The sequence below is a fragment of the Vombatus ursinus genome, unplaced genomic scaffold, assembly GCF_900497805.2.
Source record: "Vombatus ursinus unplaced genomic scaffold, bare-nosed wombat genome assembly UNPS02010284.1, whole genome shotgun sequence".
NCBI lineage: Eukaryota > Metazoa > Chordata > Mammalia > Diprotodontia > Vombatidae > Vombatus > Vombatus ursinus.
In genome coordinates, this window is record NW_020950062.1 from 4473041 (window position 1) to 4491726 (window position 18686).

General features: G+C 38.7%; 1 protein-coding gene across 2 annotated transcripts in view; it reads right to left on the reverse strand.

The window, feature by feature from the left end:
* The window catches only part of DEPTOR (DEP domain containing MTOR interacting protein), a 195019-nt gene that overhangs the window by 44583 nt on the left and 131750 nt on the right, over nt 1-18686 (reverse strand). For both annotated transcript variants that reach the window (XM_027854027.1, XM_027854028.1), the window contains exons 5-8: nt 17493-17678; nt 16035-16169; nt 7598-7668; nt 4130-4234 (exon numbers count right to left, since the gene is read on the reverse strand). In XM_027854027.1, the coding sequence (XP_027709828.1) occupies nt 4130-4234; nt 7598-7668; nt 16035-16169; nt 17493-17678 (497 nt within the window). The remainder of the gene's footprint in view (nt 1-4129; nt 4235-7597; nt 7669-16034; nt 16170-17492; nt 17679-18686) is intronic.

Sequence of the window (18686 nt, forward strand, 5' to 3'; positions counted from 1 at the left end):
TCAAATCTAGTGTAATAGCCACTGAGCAACTTAGCTGTCCATGTGCTCATGAATGATAATAATGTCAGAATAACTGCAAGTATATTAGCAAAACTGGAAGAAAATTTTGAATGATAAATAAAATTCAAGTTAATTAGATTTTTCTTTTTTTTCCTTCCTTCCTTCCTTCCTCTCTTTTCCTTCCTTCTTCCCACTCCCTCTTTTTTTTCCTCTCTCCCTCCCTCTTTTCCTTCCATTCTTCCTTCTTACAGAGTTAGTAAATTCCATAAATTTGAACCAAATTTTACTGTAGCACAGATTCTGAAGCTGTTCTCCCAACCCACATTTACCCTGGCAGGCTGGGTCCCCAGAGATTGGCTACTTGTTCCTTTAGAGTCAGGAGGATGAGAGGAATGTTGTTCTAATACTATACTATAGCAAGGTGGTACAGTGGACATAGTGCCAGGCCTACAGTCAGGAAGACTCCTCTTCCTGAATTCAAATCTGGCCTTAGACACTTATTAGCTATGTGACCCCAGGCAAGTCACTTAACCCTGTTTGTCTCAGTTTCCTCATCTGTAAAATGACTTGGAGAAGGAAATGGCAAACCACTTCACTATCTCGGCCAAGAAAACCCCCAATGGGGTTACGAAGAGTCAGATACAGCTGAATAACAATAAAAACATAGCTTATGAGGCCCCACTGGTGTGTTCCCTCTCAATGCTTATCAGTCGATATCAATTGCTTGATAAGTTGTAATTAGCTTTTAGTCTCAAAGGTATTTACTAAGGTGGCAATAGTAAAAGCAATTTGTACAAAACTCCAAGTCTGTGATTCACTCTCCCATAAGTACACACCAAGCCCAGAGGAAACTGGGGCTCGAGCTTAGAGAATTCAATACAGCATGGGGATAATTCACATCAAAATTACATTTTGATGAAGTTCTCAAGATGTTTCCCTCAGAGAAGACACAGCTTTTCTATAGGGCTTCTTGTAGATCCTTGAATGTGCCTTTCTTCATGGTATCCAGTCCATCCTCAGCTCCTGATTCAGGCACTGACACTAGCTGTCACTATTCTAGGGATACAACTAGGACACTTAAATTCACAAGGTCTTCATCTGGTCAAGCAGGAGTGGGGATTTACATGGAAGCCAAGACCTGAGGCTGGAGCTCTTCTCCTCCCCTCAAGGGAGGCTTTCAACATAAGACTCCAAATGCTTGAATCTTTCGCTTTTGAAGTGGCTTCAATATTTTACAGATGACTCAAAGGACATTTTCTCGACCACTCTGAACCAAACTTTCTGAGTAATGGGTCTAGCATTTAACACTTACTTTAAGTGGGATGAGTTAACTTGACTGATTGACTTAATTGACCCCTACCCTTATATCAATAATGAATGTTTTGGCAAAAAATTAAAATAATCTAAAAATCCAACAATTTCAGAAAAAGGCACCTAAATTTAGTCTAACTCCATAGTGTGGAAAATTATCTATAATAATAATAGCTAGCCCTTATGTAGCACTTTAAGGATGACAAAGCACTTTACATATATTATTTCACTTGATCCTCATAACAACCCTGTGAGGTAGATGATATTATTATCCCTATTTTACAAATGAGGAAACTGAGACAGAGTAGTCAAGGGACTAGCCCAAAGTCAAATAGCCAGTAAATATCTGAGGGAGGACACATACTAGGCACTGGAATCTATGGTGAATTGGGCCCCTTTTCAAAGCATTCTACTTTAGTTTCTCAACACTACATATCCTATTAGAGTGTTAAAATTCAGTAATTACTCAATTGATGATGCCTACCACCATTACACCATCCACTCAACAAATATTACTCAAAGTGAATTGAATTAACCAGGCATTTAATTAAGTGAAAAGACACATTTAACTGAGGGATAAGTCCTTGCCTTTCCATTAAGTACCCAGCTCAGTAGAAAGGAAAGAAAATACTCTTAAAGTGAAAGAAATGAGCAACCATAAGTTTCATAAACAAAGAACCTGCACAGTACAAACCAAGGCAATCTCCCAAAAATAAATTCTGCTAGGTACATCTCTGTGGAAATAAAATAGAAAATCCTTCCTGTGGCCAAGAGTTCCATTACAAATTGAAATATTCAGTCCTGGCACATGTACAAATTCTCACCCTTTTTTTTATTTCAGCCAATTTTCTTTCTTCAAGCCTCTTTGGTGTTGTGCCCTCCACCACAATGCCGCAGGGACGGCACTGAACTGTAAGACAAACCCACAGTGCTAATAATCCTTCTGCACAGCTCTCCCCACCCCCACAGCGGGGCTCCCCACAACCATGAGTTGTATTCCAAAGGGGACTCCACAGCCCTTCAAGAGAATGAGTAAGATTGAGCTTCTGGAAAAGACTGGCCCACTCTTCTGAGTCTGGGACGTCAATCTCTTTGCTGCTTTTTAATTCTTACCTGCTGCTATACTTTCACTTCCTGGTGTGTTGGCATATATACAGGAGGATGAGCAGGGGAAATGATAAGTGCTTCTCTTTCTTGACCTCTCTGCAGCATATAACAAAGGTGAAAAAATCTTCTTTCTGCATACTGTCTCATTGAGATTTTGTGATACTCCTCTGTTCTGACTAGGACCATCATTCATGTCCATATGGGTGGGTGTACCCCAAGGCTTGGTCATCAGTCCTTTGCTTTTCTATATATATTCTTTCTTCTTGGTGACCTCATAAGTGATCATAGATTCAGTTGTCATCATTATGCAGAAGATTCCCAAATCTAAATAAGCAATAGCTAATTATAACTAACATTTATATAGCAGTTCCTATGTGCCAGGCACTCTGCTAAGTGTTTTATAATTACTATCTCATTTACAATAACCCTGGGAGGTACCTGCTATTATTATCCCCCTTTTACAGATGAGGAAATTGAGGCAAGTGATTTGCCCAGAATTACACAACTAATAAGTATCTGAGGCCAGATCTGAACAGCACTTAGCACAATGTCTGGCACATAGCAGGTACTTAATAAATGTTTATTGATTGACTACTCTCTCTTTTTGTCCCTGTCTCTCTGTGTCTCTATCTCTATTTCTGTCTCTCCCTCTTATTTCAATCCCATATCTCCAACTTCTTGCTGGTCATTTCCACTTGGATGACTCCGTGTCTAGAACTTTATTAGCCTTAGTCACTCCTTTTCTTAACTTCCCTATTTCTTTGGAAGGCATCGTCACTCTTCCCATCACTCAGATCTGCATCACAATCTTGGAGTTATCTTCAACTATTCTTCTCTCTCACTTCCCAGATACAATCAATCGCTAAAACTTGTTGATTCTTCTTCTATAATATGCTTTCCATTCATCCCCTTCTCTCTTGGACTAAAACCATCCTTATCCAGGCCTTCAATTCCTCTCTACCTCTCACAGCTAGGTGACACAGTGGATAGAGGGCTGGGCCTGGAGTTAGATTTAGGGTGAAGGTCTAGTTCTGAAGCCAAATCCAAAGTTTGGGGCATGGTGGGGGGGGGGGGGCAGCGTGAGATGAAGATAACAGCTAGAGTGCAGGCGACACAGCGTGGAAATGGTAGAGCGGACATTAAATTTTCCTCTCCATTTCTTTGCACAAGCTGTAATCTCCTGCCTGAAATAGTCTATCTCCTTATCTCTGCTCTTTGGAAACCCTATTTCCCTCAAAGCTCAGCTCAGTTTTTTTCTCCTATAAGGGGCCTTTTCTGATTCCTGCAATTGATAATGTTGCCCTTGAAATTTTTTATGTATGCCTTTGAACCTGCAGCCTCGAGACCACACATGACCCTCTAGGCCTTTTGACTGAATCCAAACTTCACAGAATTGCACTTGAGGATCTAGAGGGCCACATGTGTCCTCAAGGCCGAAGGTTCCCCACTCCTGCTTCTAACCCAAAGCAAGAGTCGTTTAGAGGTTGTTCTGCCAAAAGAAAAACTTATACATCAAAGAGGCTGAAGCATGAGTGTAGGAGCGAGGTGAAGGGCAGGCTGAGGAGGGCAGCAGGATGGAACAAAGCCATGTCTATGTAAGGACATGTGATAAAGCTGTAAAGACTTGAGACCCAACACAGCAATACAAAATAGAAATTATAACAACAGGTAGATACAAAAGACTATTAGGATAAAGACAAGATAGGCATACCTTCATTCCAGCTGCAGCTGCTGGGCCACTGGGATCCACAGCCTGGATATGACATGGCTTGCTTCCTCTTACAACAAAGCCCCATCCCACTGCATCACCAACAATCTAGGACCCACAGGAGAAGGAAAAAAAAATCAATTAGGAATCTTTGGAAAACACCTTGTAATTCACCTTTCTTTTCAAGGGAGAATGAAAATCAACAAATCAATCCATGAACATTTATTAAGCACCTTCTATGTGCCAGGCACTGTGCTAAGTGCTGGGGTTGGGGGAGGAAGGGAGAAAATAAACAGTTATTACTCTCGTTCATTCAGATTTAGTTTAGCTTGTCTCACAATAGTCCTATCAGGTGGCTGGTGCATTTCATAGTAACTCTGTTTTATAGATGAGAAAACTAAGGCCCAAAGAAGATAAATGGCTTGCTCACAATAATACCTCTATGAAACATCAAAGATGAGACTTACACATGTGTCCTGATTCTAGATCTTATATTTTCCCCATTATACTGAGCTGCTCTCTCAAGTACCAGATATGACAAAGCTTGTCTCTGCGTCAGGTTTAACTATTTACCCACCCTGAACTGTTCATATTATCAAGATAACTTAGCAGAATAATAATCATCCTGATGGCTGATATTTGCTGTTGTGTTGTTGTTCAGTCATTTCTGTCACGCTCGACTCTTCATGACCCCATTGGGGGTTTTCGTGGCAAAAATACTGGAGTTGTTTGCCATTTCCTTCTCCAGTTCATTTTACAGATGAGGAAACTGAGTCAAACAGGGTTAAGTGATTTGTCCAAGGTCACACAGCTAATAAGTGTCTAAGTCTAGCTTTGAACTCAAGAAGGTGAGTCTTCCTGACTCCAGGTCCAATAATCTATCCACTATGCCACCTAGCTTACCTGGCTGATATTTATACAGTATGAATGGCTGGCGTTTAAGTCCTAGCTCTGACATATATGACATATGTGTGTTTCTGTGCCAGCCATCAGACCTCTAAGTGCCTCCCAGGAAACTCTCTAAGACACTCAGTTATAGATGAAGGATCAGTTTAATGTAGACCTATGGAATCACAGGTCTAGACAAAGGAGGAACCCTACAATTGGCTCTCCTGAAAGTTTTCTTTTCGGAGAAGGCATGTGAATGACCACAATAATGTAAAGAAAAACAACACTGAAAGACATTAGAATTCTGATTAATACAGTGACCAATCTTCACTTCAGAGGACTGGAAATAAAACACTCCCACTATCTCTTAGGGGAAAAGTGGTAGACTGCAGTCGCAGAATGAGGCATACATTATCAAGCATGGCCATTATATTGGTTTGTTTTCCTTAACTCTATTTCTTTGTTACAAGGGAATGTTCTATTTGGGAAAAAGGCAGATTTGAGGTGTGAAAGTTATTTTTTAAAAAGGTTTCACCAAAATAGTTTTCTTCAAAAGATATAGTGAATAAAATAAATTTTAAAAAGAGATATAGAGAAGTACTTGACTTGCATGCAGATCATATTCTAAAAGTCTTTAAGTTGGCTGTTTCAAACACATTTCCTCATAGAAATAACGTTTTATTTATAATGGTTAAGTTCCCATGCTAGCCTGTAAGCACTTAACCCGTTTAATGTAGCTAAGATAGTACACATTGTCATGAAAAATAATATCACAGGCCAAAAATATGATAGCATTTACTCAAAACAGAAACACCAATAAAATGACTTAATATTATTTTGAGCATTGGTGCTTGAGAAGAAGTAGGTTTAACGAGGGAGGATATAATGGTAGATTGAAAAGTGTGGGGATTCAGAAGAGAAATTTCAAGGGTTTGGAAGTTTTATTATATCTAATTCTATTTAAAAACATGTAGCTGTTACTTTGTACAGGTGTATTACTGCCTGGGCCTCACACTTAGCCATTATTTCTTATGTCTGAAACTGAACAAAAAAAAAAGTCGTGGGGGGGGGGGGGGGAAGAAGAAGAAGCATGAAGAGAAGATTTTATCAAGGTCACTGGGGAAATTTTTAAAGAGAAAAAGAAAAAAAAAAGAGGAAGGGGGTTAAAGAGGATATAGATGTGCCCTGGAAAAAGTGATTGTGTGAGCTGAAATTGATTGCACTCCAAGGAAGGAAAGTTGGAAGAAACTGAGAAAGTTTGGTGTGTGCACAGTTCTTTTGAGGGAGAAGAAAAGAGGCAGTAGGGAAGAGATTTTTGGATCAGTTTTTATTATTCACCAGGCCAACCACCAAGAGCCATTATCTACCTGGGATGTTTTTGTTTTCTTCCGGCTAGAGTAGGAGGTGGCAGAAATGTCTTACATGATCATGGAATCTCAGAGTTGAAAAAGAACTCAGTCACCACCTAGCCCAACCTATAAACAAAAGGAATCCTCCTAAGCCCTACCCAACAAATGGTGGTTGTCCAGCCTTTGCTTAAAGACCTTCATCGAGAAGGAACTTACTACCCTCCACCTTAGGATATTTCTATTTGTTAGGAAATGTTTCCTAACATCTGTGGTTGCTTCTGTTCAGTGTGATGGTCCGGTGGATGTAACTAAGAGAAAGCTACATTATCAAATGCACTGTTTCCCTTCATAGACTCAAGATAATAATCACTTGAGAAAGATCCTCAGAGATCATCTGGTTAAACCTCCTCATTTATAGGTGAGGAAACTGACGGAAAAAAAGATTAATTGATTTATGGTCACATGAGTAGTAAGTAGCTGAAGGAGGATTCAAACTAATGTGTTCTGATTTCATATTCAACTCTGCTTCCCTGGTGCCACGTTTTTATAAATACAATACAGTCTATCTCTGCTTTTCCTTCTTTCCTTGGTAATCTCCCACACTGATCCCTCTAATTTGTCCAGATTTTTCCAGAATTTAACTTCAGTTCAGGAGGATTGTACTATTTGTAATTTAAGTGTAATCGTATCTGGCTAGTGCATTTTTTTTTTTAGATTAATAGCACACATTGAATAGAACAACATGGAAACATGGAACAATGCCAGTAAAATTGCAACATTTTGAGTTCCTTTTCTGTGAACAAATTTGTAATGTAAATGCCCAAAGGCCAAGAATCTTTGATAATTATTAATATAATAATATCTAATACATTAGCTATTATGGTTATATATTATATTTTATAATTGTTTATATATTTATATAAATAAAATATATTGTATAAACAAATATAAACATATTTATGTTATATTTTATATAATTATTTCTAATTATGGTTATATATAATGATACATTAGTAATTAAAATTACTAATAATTACTACAATGCTGTGATATAATTAATATAACAATGCATATTAATAATTATAATACTAGCACTTTAAGGTTTACCAAATTCTTTACATGTTAATTCATTTATACATGTAGTCGTTATACCAATACAAAATCAGAAAGTCACTTTCACAGCAGTTTACAATCCATACAGTAAATGGCACAGGAAAATAACCAAAGTACCTACAGTGAAAGTCTTTCTTGCATATGGAGCCCCAGGTGTCAGAAGTTCTTCAGAAGTGACTGGTCTCTTTAACACTGTGAAAACAGACATAGGTTATTTAATATAAGCTTAAGGAAGCAAATATTTCACAAAGCCCATGCAAAATGTACTTTGTTATTTTCTCCAGATCTCAGACTTTGTGGGTTTTTTAATTCGAATTTTCACGAATATTTGATATTGAACCAAGTTATGAAGGCCTTCCTTATTCAAAGGATGGGCCAATGATCCAGCTACTATATGTGCCCAGATGAAGACACAATGTACCACTGTGGCTGTATTCTTGATCAATAATTACTCAGGAATGGGTTTTCCTTCTATTCCTCATTATATTGAAATTTTCAGCGCCTCTAAAAGTCAGATAACACCCAAGTACCTAGTTATCCCATCGTTTCCTCTTTTCATAGACTCTGGGATGGCCTGTCATTCAATCACAACTTGATTATTTTAATTACTGCAACATTTTCTTCTTCAGCTCCATGAAAATATTAAGAATACCCCAAAAAGCCCTTAATGATTTTTACCATATGATATCATAAGAAAATGGCATATATTATAGAATCATGAACTATTTTTTAACAGCTGGAAGGAATCCTAGAAATCATCCAGTCCTCCTCACTGTACAGATGAATAAAATGAAGTCCAGGGAGAGATGAAATTACTTATCTAAACCCACAAATATTTCTAAATGCTATATGGTAAAGCTCAATTTTTGTGCTCTAAAACAAATGCTCAACTATTTGGGAATATCTCATTCTCCATACTATCTTTCTTGCTCATAAATGACAGAGGTAAAACTGTGGACTTCTCAGAATGAGAACAAACTTTAAGAATTTTGAGCTGCATGTCAGCTCTGGCAACTTGCTCCTCAGAGAGCAGGAGATAGGAAAACAGCCTTGTTGCTTCTAGTTTGGGTATCTTTCTTGAATGAGTACAGGGAGAAGTAAAAAGTAAAAACAATCCCCTCTACCTTATTATTTTTTGGGGGGCTAAGCAATGGGGTTAAGTGACTTGTCCAGGGTCACATAGGTAGTAAGTGTCTGAGGTCACATTTGAACTCAGGTCCTCCTAACTCCAGGGCTAGTGCTCTATCCACTGCACCACCTATCCCCTCTACCTTAGTTCAGGCCCTCATCACCTCTGGCCTGAATTTTTTCAAGTCTCTTAACTGGTCTCTCTGCTTCTAATATCTTCCTTTTCCAATACACAGATCTGATCATGTTACTTTCCTTCTCAAAATTTTATTGGTTCCTTATTTTCTCTAGGATCAAAACCATCAAACAAAATCATTAACCTCATATTTAAAGACTTCACAATTTGGCTCCCAACTACCTTTTTGGTATTATCATATGTTACCTCCTTACTTGTATTCCCCATTCTAACCAAACTGGCCAGTTAACTGGTTTCTATATGTAGTCTTCCATCTCCCACTTATCTCTACTCCAATTCCTTCTCCTAGAAATTCTGACTTCCTTATAAAGCTCAGCTCAGGTGCCACCTCCCATGTGAAGCCTTTCCAAATGTCCAGTTTTTAGCATACCCTCCCTGTTAGGTTTACTTTGTATTTATTTTACTCTAATTTTACTAAAATTTATTATCTATTTAATAGAACATACTCAGTAGAATGTAAGCTTCTGGAGGGCAGGGACTTTTAAATATTTATATATTTATAGTTTACATATTTTATACTTTTTGTCTTTACCTTGTCGAGTCAATATGCATTTAATATCAACTACGTACTCAGCATTGTGCTAAGTGCTATGCCTGGAACATAACAGACATTTAATACATTTTTGGGGCATTAAATTGAATTAGCCTACCTCAGAGGAACACTGACAGACTATGTTCATTCATAAAATACTTGCAACATGAACAATAATTTTAAAATACCTCCTGCCATCCTCTTGCTTAATGAAACCAGAAAGATTCAAAATAAGCTAAGAAGTTCACCTAGTTTTTCTTGAAGCCTTTCCTTTTAAATGGTAAAATATTCAGCACATTTTTATCTGGGCCGCAAATCCCACCCACTTCTTCCTTCCTCATCCTAACTCATCAGTGGCATTCTGCTGATTAAGAAACCAGATATTGCAGAGGGATTCTCAATAACTTTTGTAGTCAGAGCCTATTGGAAATAGGGTTCTCTTTTCGTTATTAGCTCAGCTCTATTTTTTTTTTTGAACTTACTGATATTAGGAAGCACCAACAAGGATACTCCGATACATCCCTTGAAGAAAAATCATAGTCCATTGGACTACTCCCCCTCATGCTACTGGATAAAATTTGCATACCTAAAAGGATAAATTAAATAAAAAATCTAGATTCCTGAAATTATTGATTCTTTCAGAATTTGAATTACTTCCAAATCATAGTCAATAAATAAGGAATTAAGTTGGTTTAATCTGTGATGAATTTGGCTAGCTATACATTTTCTCCTGTAACTCTACTGGTATTTTCAAAACTATAGGAAAATAACTTAGAATTAAAACCAGCAGCTTATTTTACAGCCCACTGTCAGAACAGTAAAATGTTTGGCCAGGGCAGTAAAATGATCTGGTGATTAAGTTTATTTTTATTTACTCTTCAAGACACAAAAGACATAAATCTATAAAAGAGGGCTAATAAGAACACCTACCTTGCAGGGCTGCTGTGAGAATCAAATAAGATAAAGTGCTATAAAATGTTAGCTATTAACATTTTTAATATGCTTACAAAACAGAATTAAGCTTCTGATCTGATACATCCATTTTCAATAGCTCAGGTTGTCTTCTTTCCCTGTCAAACAACACTATGGGTGTTCTGTTCCCAGGTAAAGGTGCAGAAATCCAAAGGCAAAGTGACTTGCTGAGGTCCAGGCAGAAGGCTGGTGAGCTGAACTTTCAAGCCCATCTAATGAATTTTTACACCTGGTTCTCTGAAAAACTAAAATAGACCATACATAATGGTGCTTATTCTACACCTGCTCAGGACAATCCATATGTACCAGGGGTCATAATAAAGTCCATTTAAATGATGATCTCATCATTTCCCAGGGATTTAATGACCACATTTATATTGATGATTCTCAAATCTACCTATGCTGCCCTAACCTCTCTGCTGACTTCCAGTCTCGAATCTCCAAATGCCTTTCAAACATCTTGAAATGACTGTCCATGAGGCATCTTAAACTCATTATCTTTCCCCCTAACCTCTCCCCGCCTTTAACTTTCTTTATTACTATCAGGGGTAACACTATCCTCCCAGTCCTACAGTATTGACTGATTGATTATCTCTGTGTGTATTATCTATATTCATATGTGTGTATGTATGAGTGTGTGTATATATATATATATATATGTATATAAAATCTGTATTGAGAATTATGCACATTTCGGGGGCCAATTTCCTACCTTGCTGACCAGCTCATCACAGAATCATGACATTTAAAAGACACAAGAGAGATTAGAGATCCATCTCTTCCAATCCCCTCATTTTACAGATCATAAACCTGAAACCCAAAGAGGTTAAAGGTTAAAGTTCTTGACAGAGGTAATAATCAAATGAATCTGTGATCTCATCACTTTTGAATAAGATGCTACTTTTTCCCTGGAAAGGACATTTAGAGGGTGCTGGCAGCATTTCTATTTCAGTTGATATAAATGACTGAGTCTGTCACCAAGTGACTAAGAATACTCAAATGAATCTGTGGTCTCATTGATTCTCGAGGTCCCTCCAATGATCCAAATCACAACCTGTCCAAATGTGCCTATCCTGTGTGACCCTTGTCTATGTCCTCCCATAGGCAAAGAGGGGACATAATGAATGGATAGAGCCCTGGATTTGGAATCAGGAAGCTATTTACTAGCTCTGTGATCTTATACAAATCACTTAACCTCCCAGGCTCAGTTTTCTCATCTGTAAAATTAGCACATCTTAGCTCTTATTGTTATCTTATGTTGTAAGGATAAAAAAGGATGAAGTGCTACATAAATGTTAGCTATTGCTATTGTTAATAATAATACATTTGTCCCAGGAAATCCATCCCAACCTGCTAATGGTTTTCCTTGCTCTCTCCCAACCCAAGGATAACAAAGGACTGCTCTGGCTGCTCACATATGAATCCTTCAGCCTTGCCATGTGACCAGCCCATCTTCTTTTCTTGCCACACAATTCCTCGAGGGCATTTCCTGTGCCTGTTCTTCCTCTTTGGTTGAACGTAGCAGTCTATTCCCACCTACTCTGTGCCCACTCTTTATGTGAGATTCATTTTAAAACCTCTGAAGCTTTTATACTGCCATATAGCAACACCTGTAGAATGTTGAGGTTTTTAAAATGGGCCTTTGCTTTTAGGGGGATGGCAGGGGAAGGGAACAAACATTTATTAAGTGCTCATGATGTACCAAACACTGTGCTATTAATATCTCATTTGATCCTCATAATAACCCTAGGAGGTAGGTGCTATTAACATCTCCACTTGTTGAGGAAACTGAAGCAAAGAGAGGTAAAATTACTTGCCTAAAGTGATACAGCTAGTAAGTATCCAAGGCCAAACCTGAATTCAGATCTTCCTGACTCCAGGCCCAGGGCTCTATCCACTATGCCTCCTAGCTGCTGCTAGGTTTAATGAAAAGCTTGGGGTTATTAAGGAAGGGAGTCTTGCAATTTCCCAAAGGCAATTACAACAACTCTCCCCCTCCTCCTTTTCAACTCTGGAGCCAATTCATCATCCATATGTACTGTCGGTTCCAGACATACATAGTGATGGCCAAGGTCCATTGGGTGTCCATCCAAATGCACGTTGTATTCTGGGCAATAGATATTCTTTATCCCTTTGATCTTTCTTTCCCATGTGGATAAGCAAGCCAAACTTTTTTGAGTGATGATAGATCTCTTCCAGGAGGCTCTTCATTGTTCCTGGGCTTGATGCAGTCAACACAATATCTTTTAAAATCAGGAACATCTGGAGGATCTCAGCATCCATAGGGAATCCCTCTTCAACTTGGACTCTGCACTGGAGCTTTCTAATCATGATGGTGAACACCTCTGCTTGGCACACATCTTCCTCACCAGATGTTATGATCAAAAGGTCATTGAAGAGGGTTATCTATTATGAAATCTTTCTAGATACTTATCTCTTAAGAATCAGATGGTGACAGAATGGGGTTATATATTGTTATAACATTCAAGAAATTTTGAATGCTTTTAACGCATCTATGAGAAATCCCTTGTTGAAAAAGCCTGTAAGACATCATATTGCTCTATCGAATCATATGCTTTTTAAGAATAATCAACAAACAATAAACACAATAAGATCTTATAGTCCTACATTATTCAGTCAATTGTGAAGTGGTCAAGATATGGTTCTTGGTGAAAAGTCTGCATACTCCTTATTAATACTCTCATCAAAGATGTCCTCAGTTTGTATATAGATAACTTTCATAAAGATTTTATAGGCATGGAGAACAGGCATATAGGCCAATAGTTAACAACGTTCTATTGGTTGTCTTTTTTAGCATCAACAAGGCCTGAGATTTTTTTCCACCCCTCTGTGATGTCTTTCCCTTCTTTAGAAAATTTACATATTGATCCACCTTCATAATTGTGTCACTTCCAGCATGATTCTCCTTTATACACATTTGGCCCACGTTAGCCTTCAAACAAGGTCAGTTAATAACCCTAACTTTTGGGCTGGCCATATGCACAGGCAGAATACATTAGAGCCTAGGTAATGTGAGTTGGCATATCAAAATCTGCCAATGACCTATTATGATAAGTGATTTAAGAATTCCTAAAACGATCACTGCTTTCAACTAAGAAACTAAAGGTAGTAGCTATCTTGGGGTGGGAGCAAAAGGATAAGGTATTAAGCCACTGTCATCCATTAATATCTTAACAGGAATCAGATGATCAAATCAGCCAATCACCTGGCAGGGCCCTGAGGGGTCGACAAAAGCTTTCATCAATTAACCAACACTTACTGAAGGCCTTCTCTGTGTGCAAAATTTTGTTTATGAGGTTTGGGGGAGAAGAAGATCTAGAGCAAGAGTTCTTAACCTCTTTTGTGTCATGAATCCCCTTTGGCAATCTGGTGAAACCAACAAACTGCTTTTTAAGAAAAATGTTTTAAAATATATAAATAAAATACATAGGATTACAAAGGAAAGGAATTCTATTGAACACAGTTATCAAAATATCTATTTAAAAAAAAAACAAGTTCATGGACCCCAAGTTAAGAATCTTTGGTCTATTGAAAGGGATTGGGTATTCAGGGTAGCAAGACAGGGAGGATGCCAAAAATGCAGTGGGTTGGGGGCCATGCAGAAACAGAGACTGAAGGGCAATAGAGACTGACTTCATAATTCTGCCAAGGATTGTATGGCTTTACTGTGTCCCCTTGCCTTGTCTAGATTCCCTGGGCAGGCTTCTTCTACTTTCCAACAGTTTTCCTTAATTTCTTTCAGTAGCCTAATAAAGCCTTCTTTATTTGTTTCTCTGCTCTGCTCTTAGCCCCAAATAATATGGCTGTTTGCCAGCTATGGCATGAAGAGCATTCCTCAAAATTCTCTGATGTTCTTTAAAATAATTCAATTGCTGGCTTCTTCCTCTATCATTTTATGAACAAATCATTTATTCACCATGAAGGCAACCATGCTTCTCTTCTTAGAAATTTAATTATTGCCTACACAGGCCACACTAAGAGTTTAAGAGGGTCTGACATTTTGTGAAGGCAAAAACCCAAGGAGCTGAAGAAGGTCACTTGGACTTCCTGTCTTTTTTTTTTTAATTTCTTCCTCTATAAGACTTGGATACCACTATAGCCCAGACAGAGGAAAGCTCTGGGTAGATTTGTTTCGTTCCTACTGATTTATCTCTTTAGGGGATCTTCAACCTGAATGGGACTTTAGAGATAATTTAGTCCAACCACTTCATCTTTTTCAAGATCATCCAGGTAGAAAGTAACAGATGTAAAATTAAAACCTAGATCTTCCAAATCCAGATCTCTTTCAATTGCATTACAAGCTCCCAAATGCTTTGTGGGCAAGGATCTTGTTGTACTCCCACCACCCACCCAGCACCTAGCACAGTGTTCTACACATAATCATAACTTAATGTCTATTGAACAGAATTAGGAGAAATAACTGAGGCCTATATACTTATTAGTCTCCTTTGTCTCTTTCAAAACTGATCAATTGCCTCCTTCTACATAAAGTCTTTTCTTATCTCCCACCCCCCCTACAAAATGTACTTTGTGTTTATTTTATGCATGTTTCCCTTAATAGAATGTAAGCCTCTGAGGACAGGAACCCACTTCACTTCTGTCCTCATATGAGCACCAAGAACAGTGCCAGAAACATAAAAAGAGTTTAATAAATAACTATTGATTAATTAATGACTTTGCTCTTCAGGTTATCACAGGATTAAGGAATGTATGTGTTCATCCTGTATTGTTAAAAAAAAATCCAGATGTTTGCAGATGCACCTACATATATGAGCATGCCTTGTTTAGTCGCCTTTGACTCTTCATGACCCCATTTTGGGGTTTATTTGGCAGAGATACTGGAGCGGTTTGCCATTTCCTTCTCTAGCTCATTTTTAGAGATGAGGGAAGGCAAGCAGGGTTAAGTGACTTGCTCAAGGTCATACAGCTGGTAAGTGTCTGAGATCAGATTTTTAATTTGCACACACAGAAGGCCTTAAGTAAAAATAGCATTCTATCCACTGCACCTGTCCATATATGTGTATAATGAACAATATAATCCTGAAGCAACTTCTAAACAATTTCCAATAAATAATAAAATCTATTTTTGACAAAATTATAAAAGGTCATTCATAGTAACAGTATCATAGATTTAGGGCTAGAAGGGAGATAATCTAATCCAACTCCCTTATTTTACAGAGGGAGATCTCAGGCTGAAAAACTCTGAATGACTTGCCCAAGGTCACACAGAGCAGAAACGGGATTTGAACCCAAGTCCTTTGCCTCCAAACCTAGTACATTTTCCATGATACCACTCTATTTCTCTACTCTTCTCTGTTTCTCCATTATCTGTTTAATCAGTTTCTCAAAGGCTACACTAGCTTGCAGGTTGATTCTGCAATCAGGAAGGACCCACCCAGGGTCCTCACAGAAACTACCTCCAGGGCCAATCCACTCTAGGCTGCATGGAATCCCGTCTCTACTTTACTGTAATCAATTAATAAACATTTACTAAGCACCTACTGGGTGCCAGGCACTGTGCTAAGTGCTGGGGATACAAAAAGAGGCAAAAGACAGTCCCTGCCCTCCAGAAGCTTATGATCTATCCTGAGGACTAGTAAGGACCTCCTCATTTGTTTATAGTCAGGAAAAGTCAAGCTCCAGGGCCCACACACTCCAAATGGAGGTGGAGCTTACCGAGAGGGCTGGAAAGGGAGGTGGCACGTTTACCTGACTTGGGGTTGCAAAGCACTGGGGGGCTGCCGCTGAGGGTCGGGCTGCTGCTGAAGTAACCGCTGCTGCCACAGCTGCTCATGCTGCTCCTTCTCACCGCAGACACTATCTTGATCTCCTTGCTTGGGCTCACTGGGAAAAACCAGAAAACAAGCAGCGCCACAGAGGGTCAGTTCCTCGGCACCCTGCGCGTGCTGCGCAGGAAAGCTGGGAGTCTACAGACATTTGCTTCCATTGTGCAGGCCCCAAGCTCTAGTAAGACTGAGCAGTGAGGCTCCCTACAAGATGAAAATAAGCTACAGACGCAGTAACAGTGTGGTGGCCACTGTGCTGGCTACGATGTTAATGAGCTAATAACGATAACGAATGCACAGCTGCAATGCCAAACTCACTGAATATTCAGTGATTAGCCACCCACTTCCATGGAGAAGGAGCTTGCGATGCAAAATATGGTAAAGCGTCTGAAATGAAATCTTTGATGACTTCACTAGTTTTCCATTCCTGTTTTTGATCTCCACCATGGAATGAGATTCTCAATCATGAGAAGACAATCAACTATTTGGAGCCACTTAGGAAATCAATTTCCCATTGCACTAAAATGAAGCCTATGTCAATTAAGAAGATAATATTTTATAATTGGATCAAAATGCAGTATTATGGAGGAAAATGAGTTGTGTGAACTTGTCATCATTGATCTGAGGGGGAGAGTAATTGACATTATGAACATCCATAATTATATAGCATTATAAAACTGCAGTATGGCCTAGTAGATAAATGGTTGGCTTATAGTTGGAAAGAACTGGGTTCAGGTCTATCTCCAATATATACTTTCCATACGACCATGGGCAAGCCACACTCAGTGCCCAGGAAAACTTTCTATGTCTGCACATTACAGTTGTATAGAAGTCTGTACATGCATCAGTGGAGGGAGATTTCACACTGGGAGCTCAATGAAATCACAGGATTGGACCAATAGATGAAAACAACAATGTCCTCAGGGACTCCATTGGTGGGGTAAGGATATTTGCTCATATGCTAAAAGGCCCCAGAGAGCTCTGTTGCTTTATAGAAAAATATCAGGATTTTCAGCCTACTCTCTTATATTCAGCTATCACACCTCATCATTGTCCTGGTACTTGGACAGAGTAGCTGCTCTTCTGGCCTTTAATTTGCTAGAGGTTAGAAACTAGATAGCCAAGCTTATTAGCCAAACTGTGTAAACTACAAGTAAATAGGACCTATGGGAGGTCTATGAGGCCCTCCCACAAGTAAAGTGCATGAGCTTTATGACATTTATGCTGGCTGCTGGGAGCTTTTTTACTTGCTTCTTAGTTCTTGACTGTCCCCTAGACAGGTGAGGTTGTTGGAGATCTGAGTGCCAGTAGCTGAGATGTTCTCAGATGTTTCTTTTTTCCAAAGCCAAATAAATGACATGACTCTTTGGAACCAAGTTACCTGACATAAAACTGGTGGGTTTTCGGTTGTCACTGTTCTGTTTCCTCAAGCAAAAGGGGCTATCGTGGGTTTCCTGGGAGGAGGGAGATCGTTCATTGAGCAGTTCCATTAGCCTTCTTCTCCGACGGAAATTCATTCTAAACTGGTAGAGAAGGTTGCTATCCACAAAGGCGTGCTTATTAGACACTGTGGAGGAGAAAAGGGAAATAGGTAAATAATGTAACGTGTTATAAGTCACTGATCTCACTCCACAGAGTCTGACACCTGATTAAAGTTTGCAGCAGAGTTGCAAAGGTCCTAGTTAAATTTGACAAACATTTACTAAGCACAAACTATGCGCAAAATAATACGCAGGATACCCTAGATACAAGGACAAAACAAAACAGTCCCTAATCTCAAGGAGCTTACGTTCCAGTAGAGAATGCAACACACACAGAAGTAAATATCACATAATAGTTGGTGGCAGAAGAGATCACTAACAGCAGAGCAATCAGGAGAGGCTTCACAACTGAGCTGAGCCTTGAAATAATGTAGGTATTCTAAGACATAGAGGCAAGGAGACAATGCTTTCCAATGACTGGGAGCGACTTGAACAAAGGTATGGAGATGGGGAAAGGAATACTGAATTCAGGGAATGGGTAGTCAGTCAGTTTGGGGAAAACCTAGCATAAGTGAAAGACAGTTAAATAAAATAAAGGGAGAAGAGTAGGCTAGAAAAGATTAGAGAGTGCTTGAATGTGATGAAATTACTATTATGCTGCAAGAAATCCAGAAATAAATGATTTCAGGAAGACATGGAAAGATTTATATGAACAAATGAAGAGAGAAATAAGCAGAACCAGTACAATACATATAATGATGTAACATCAATATTGTAAAAATACACAATTTGGAGGATTTTTATAAACTGAAGAAGAATGAAATGAGCACATCCAGGAGAACAACTTACGTAAATAACAAAAGCACTGTAAAAACAAATAACTTTGAAAGCTGTGAGAACTATGATCTGTACAATGACCATTCATGATTCCAGAGGACCAATGATGAAACATTCTATCCATGACAAAGAAGTGATGGATAATATGCCTCATTCTGCATTTAGGGTACAGAATGATACATACATACATACGCATGTATATACACACACACACACACACACACACACACACACATATATATAGAGAGAGAGAGAGA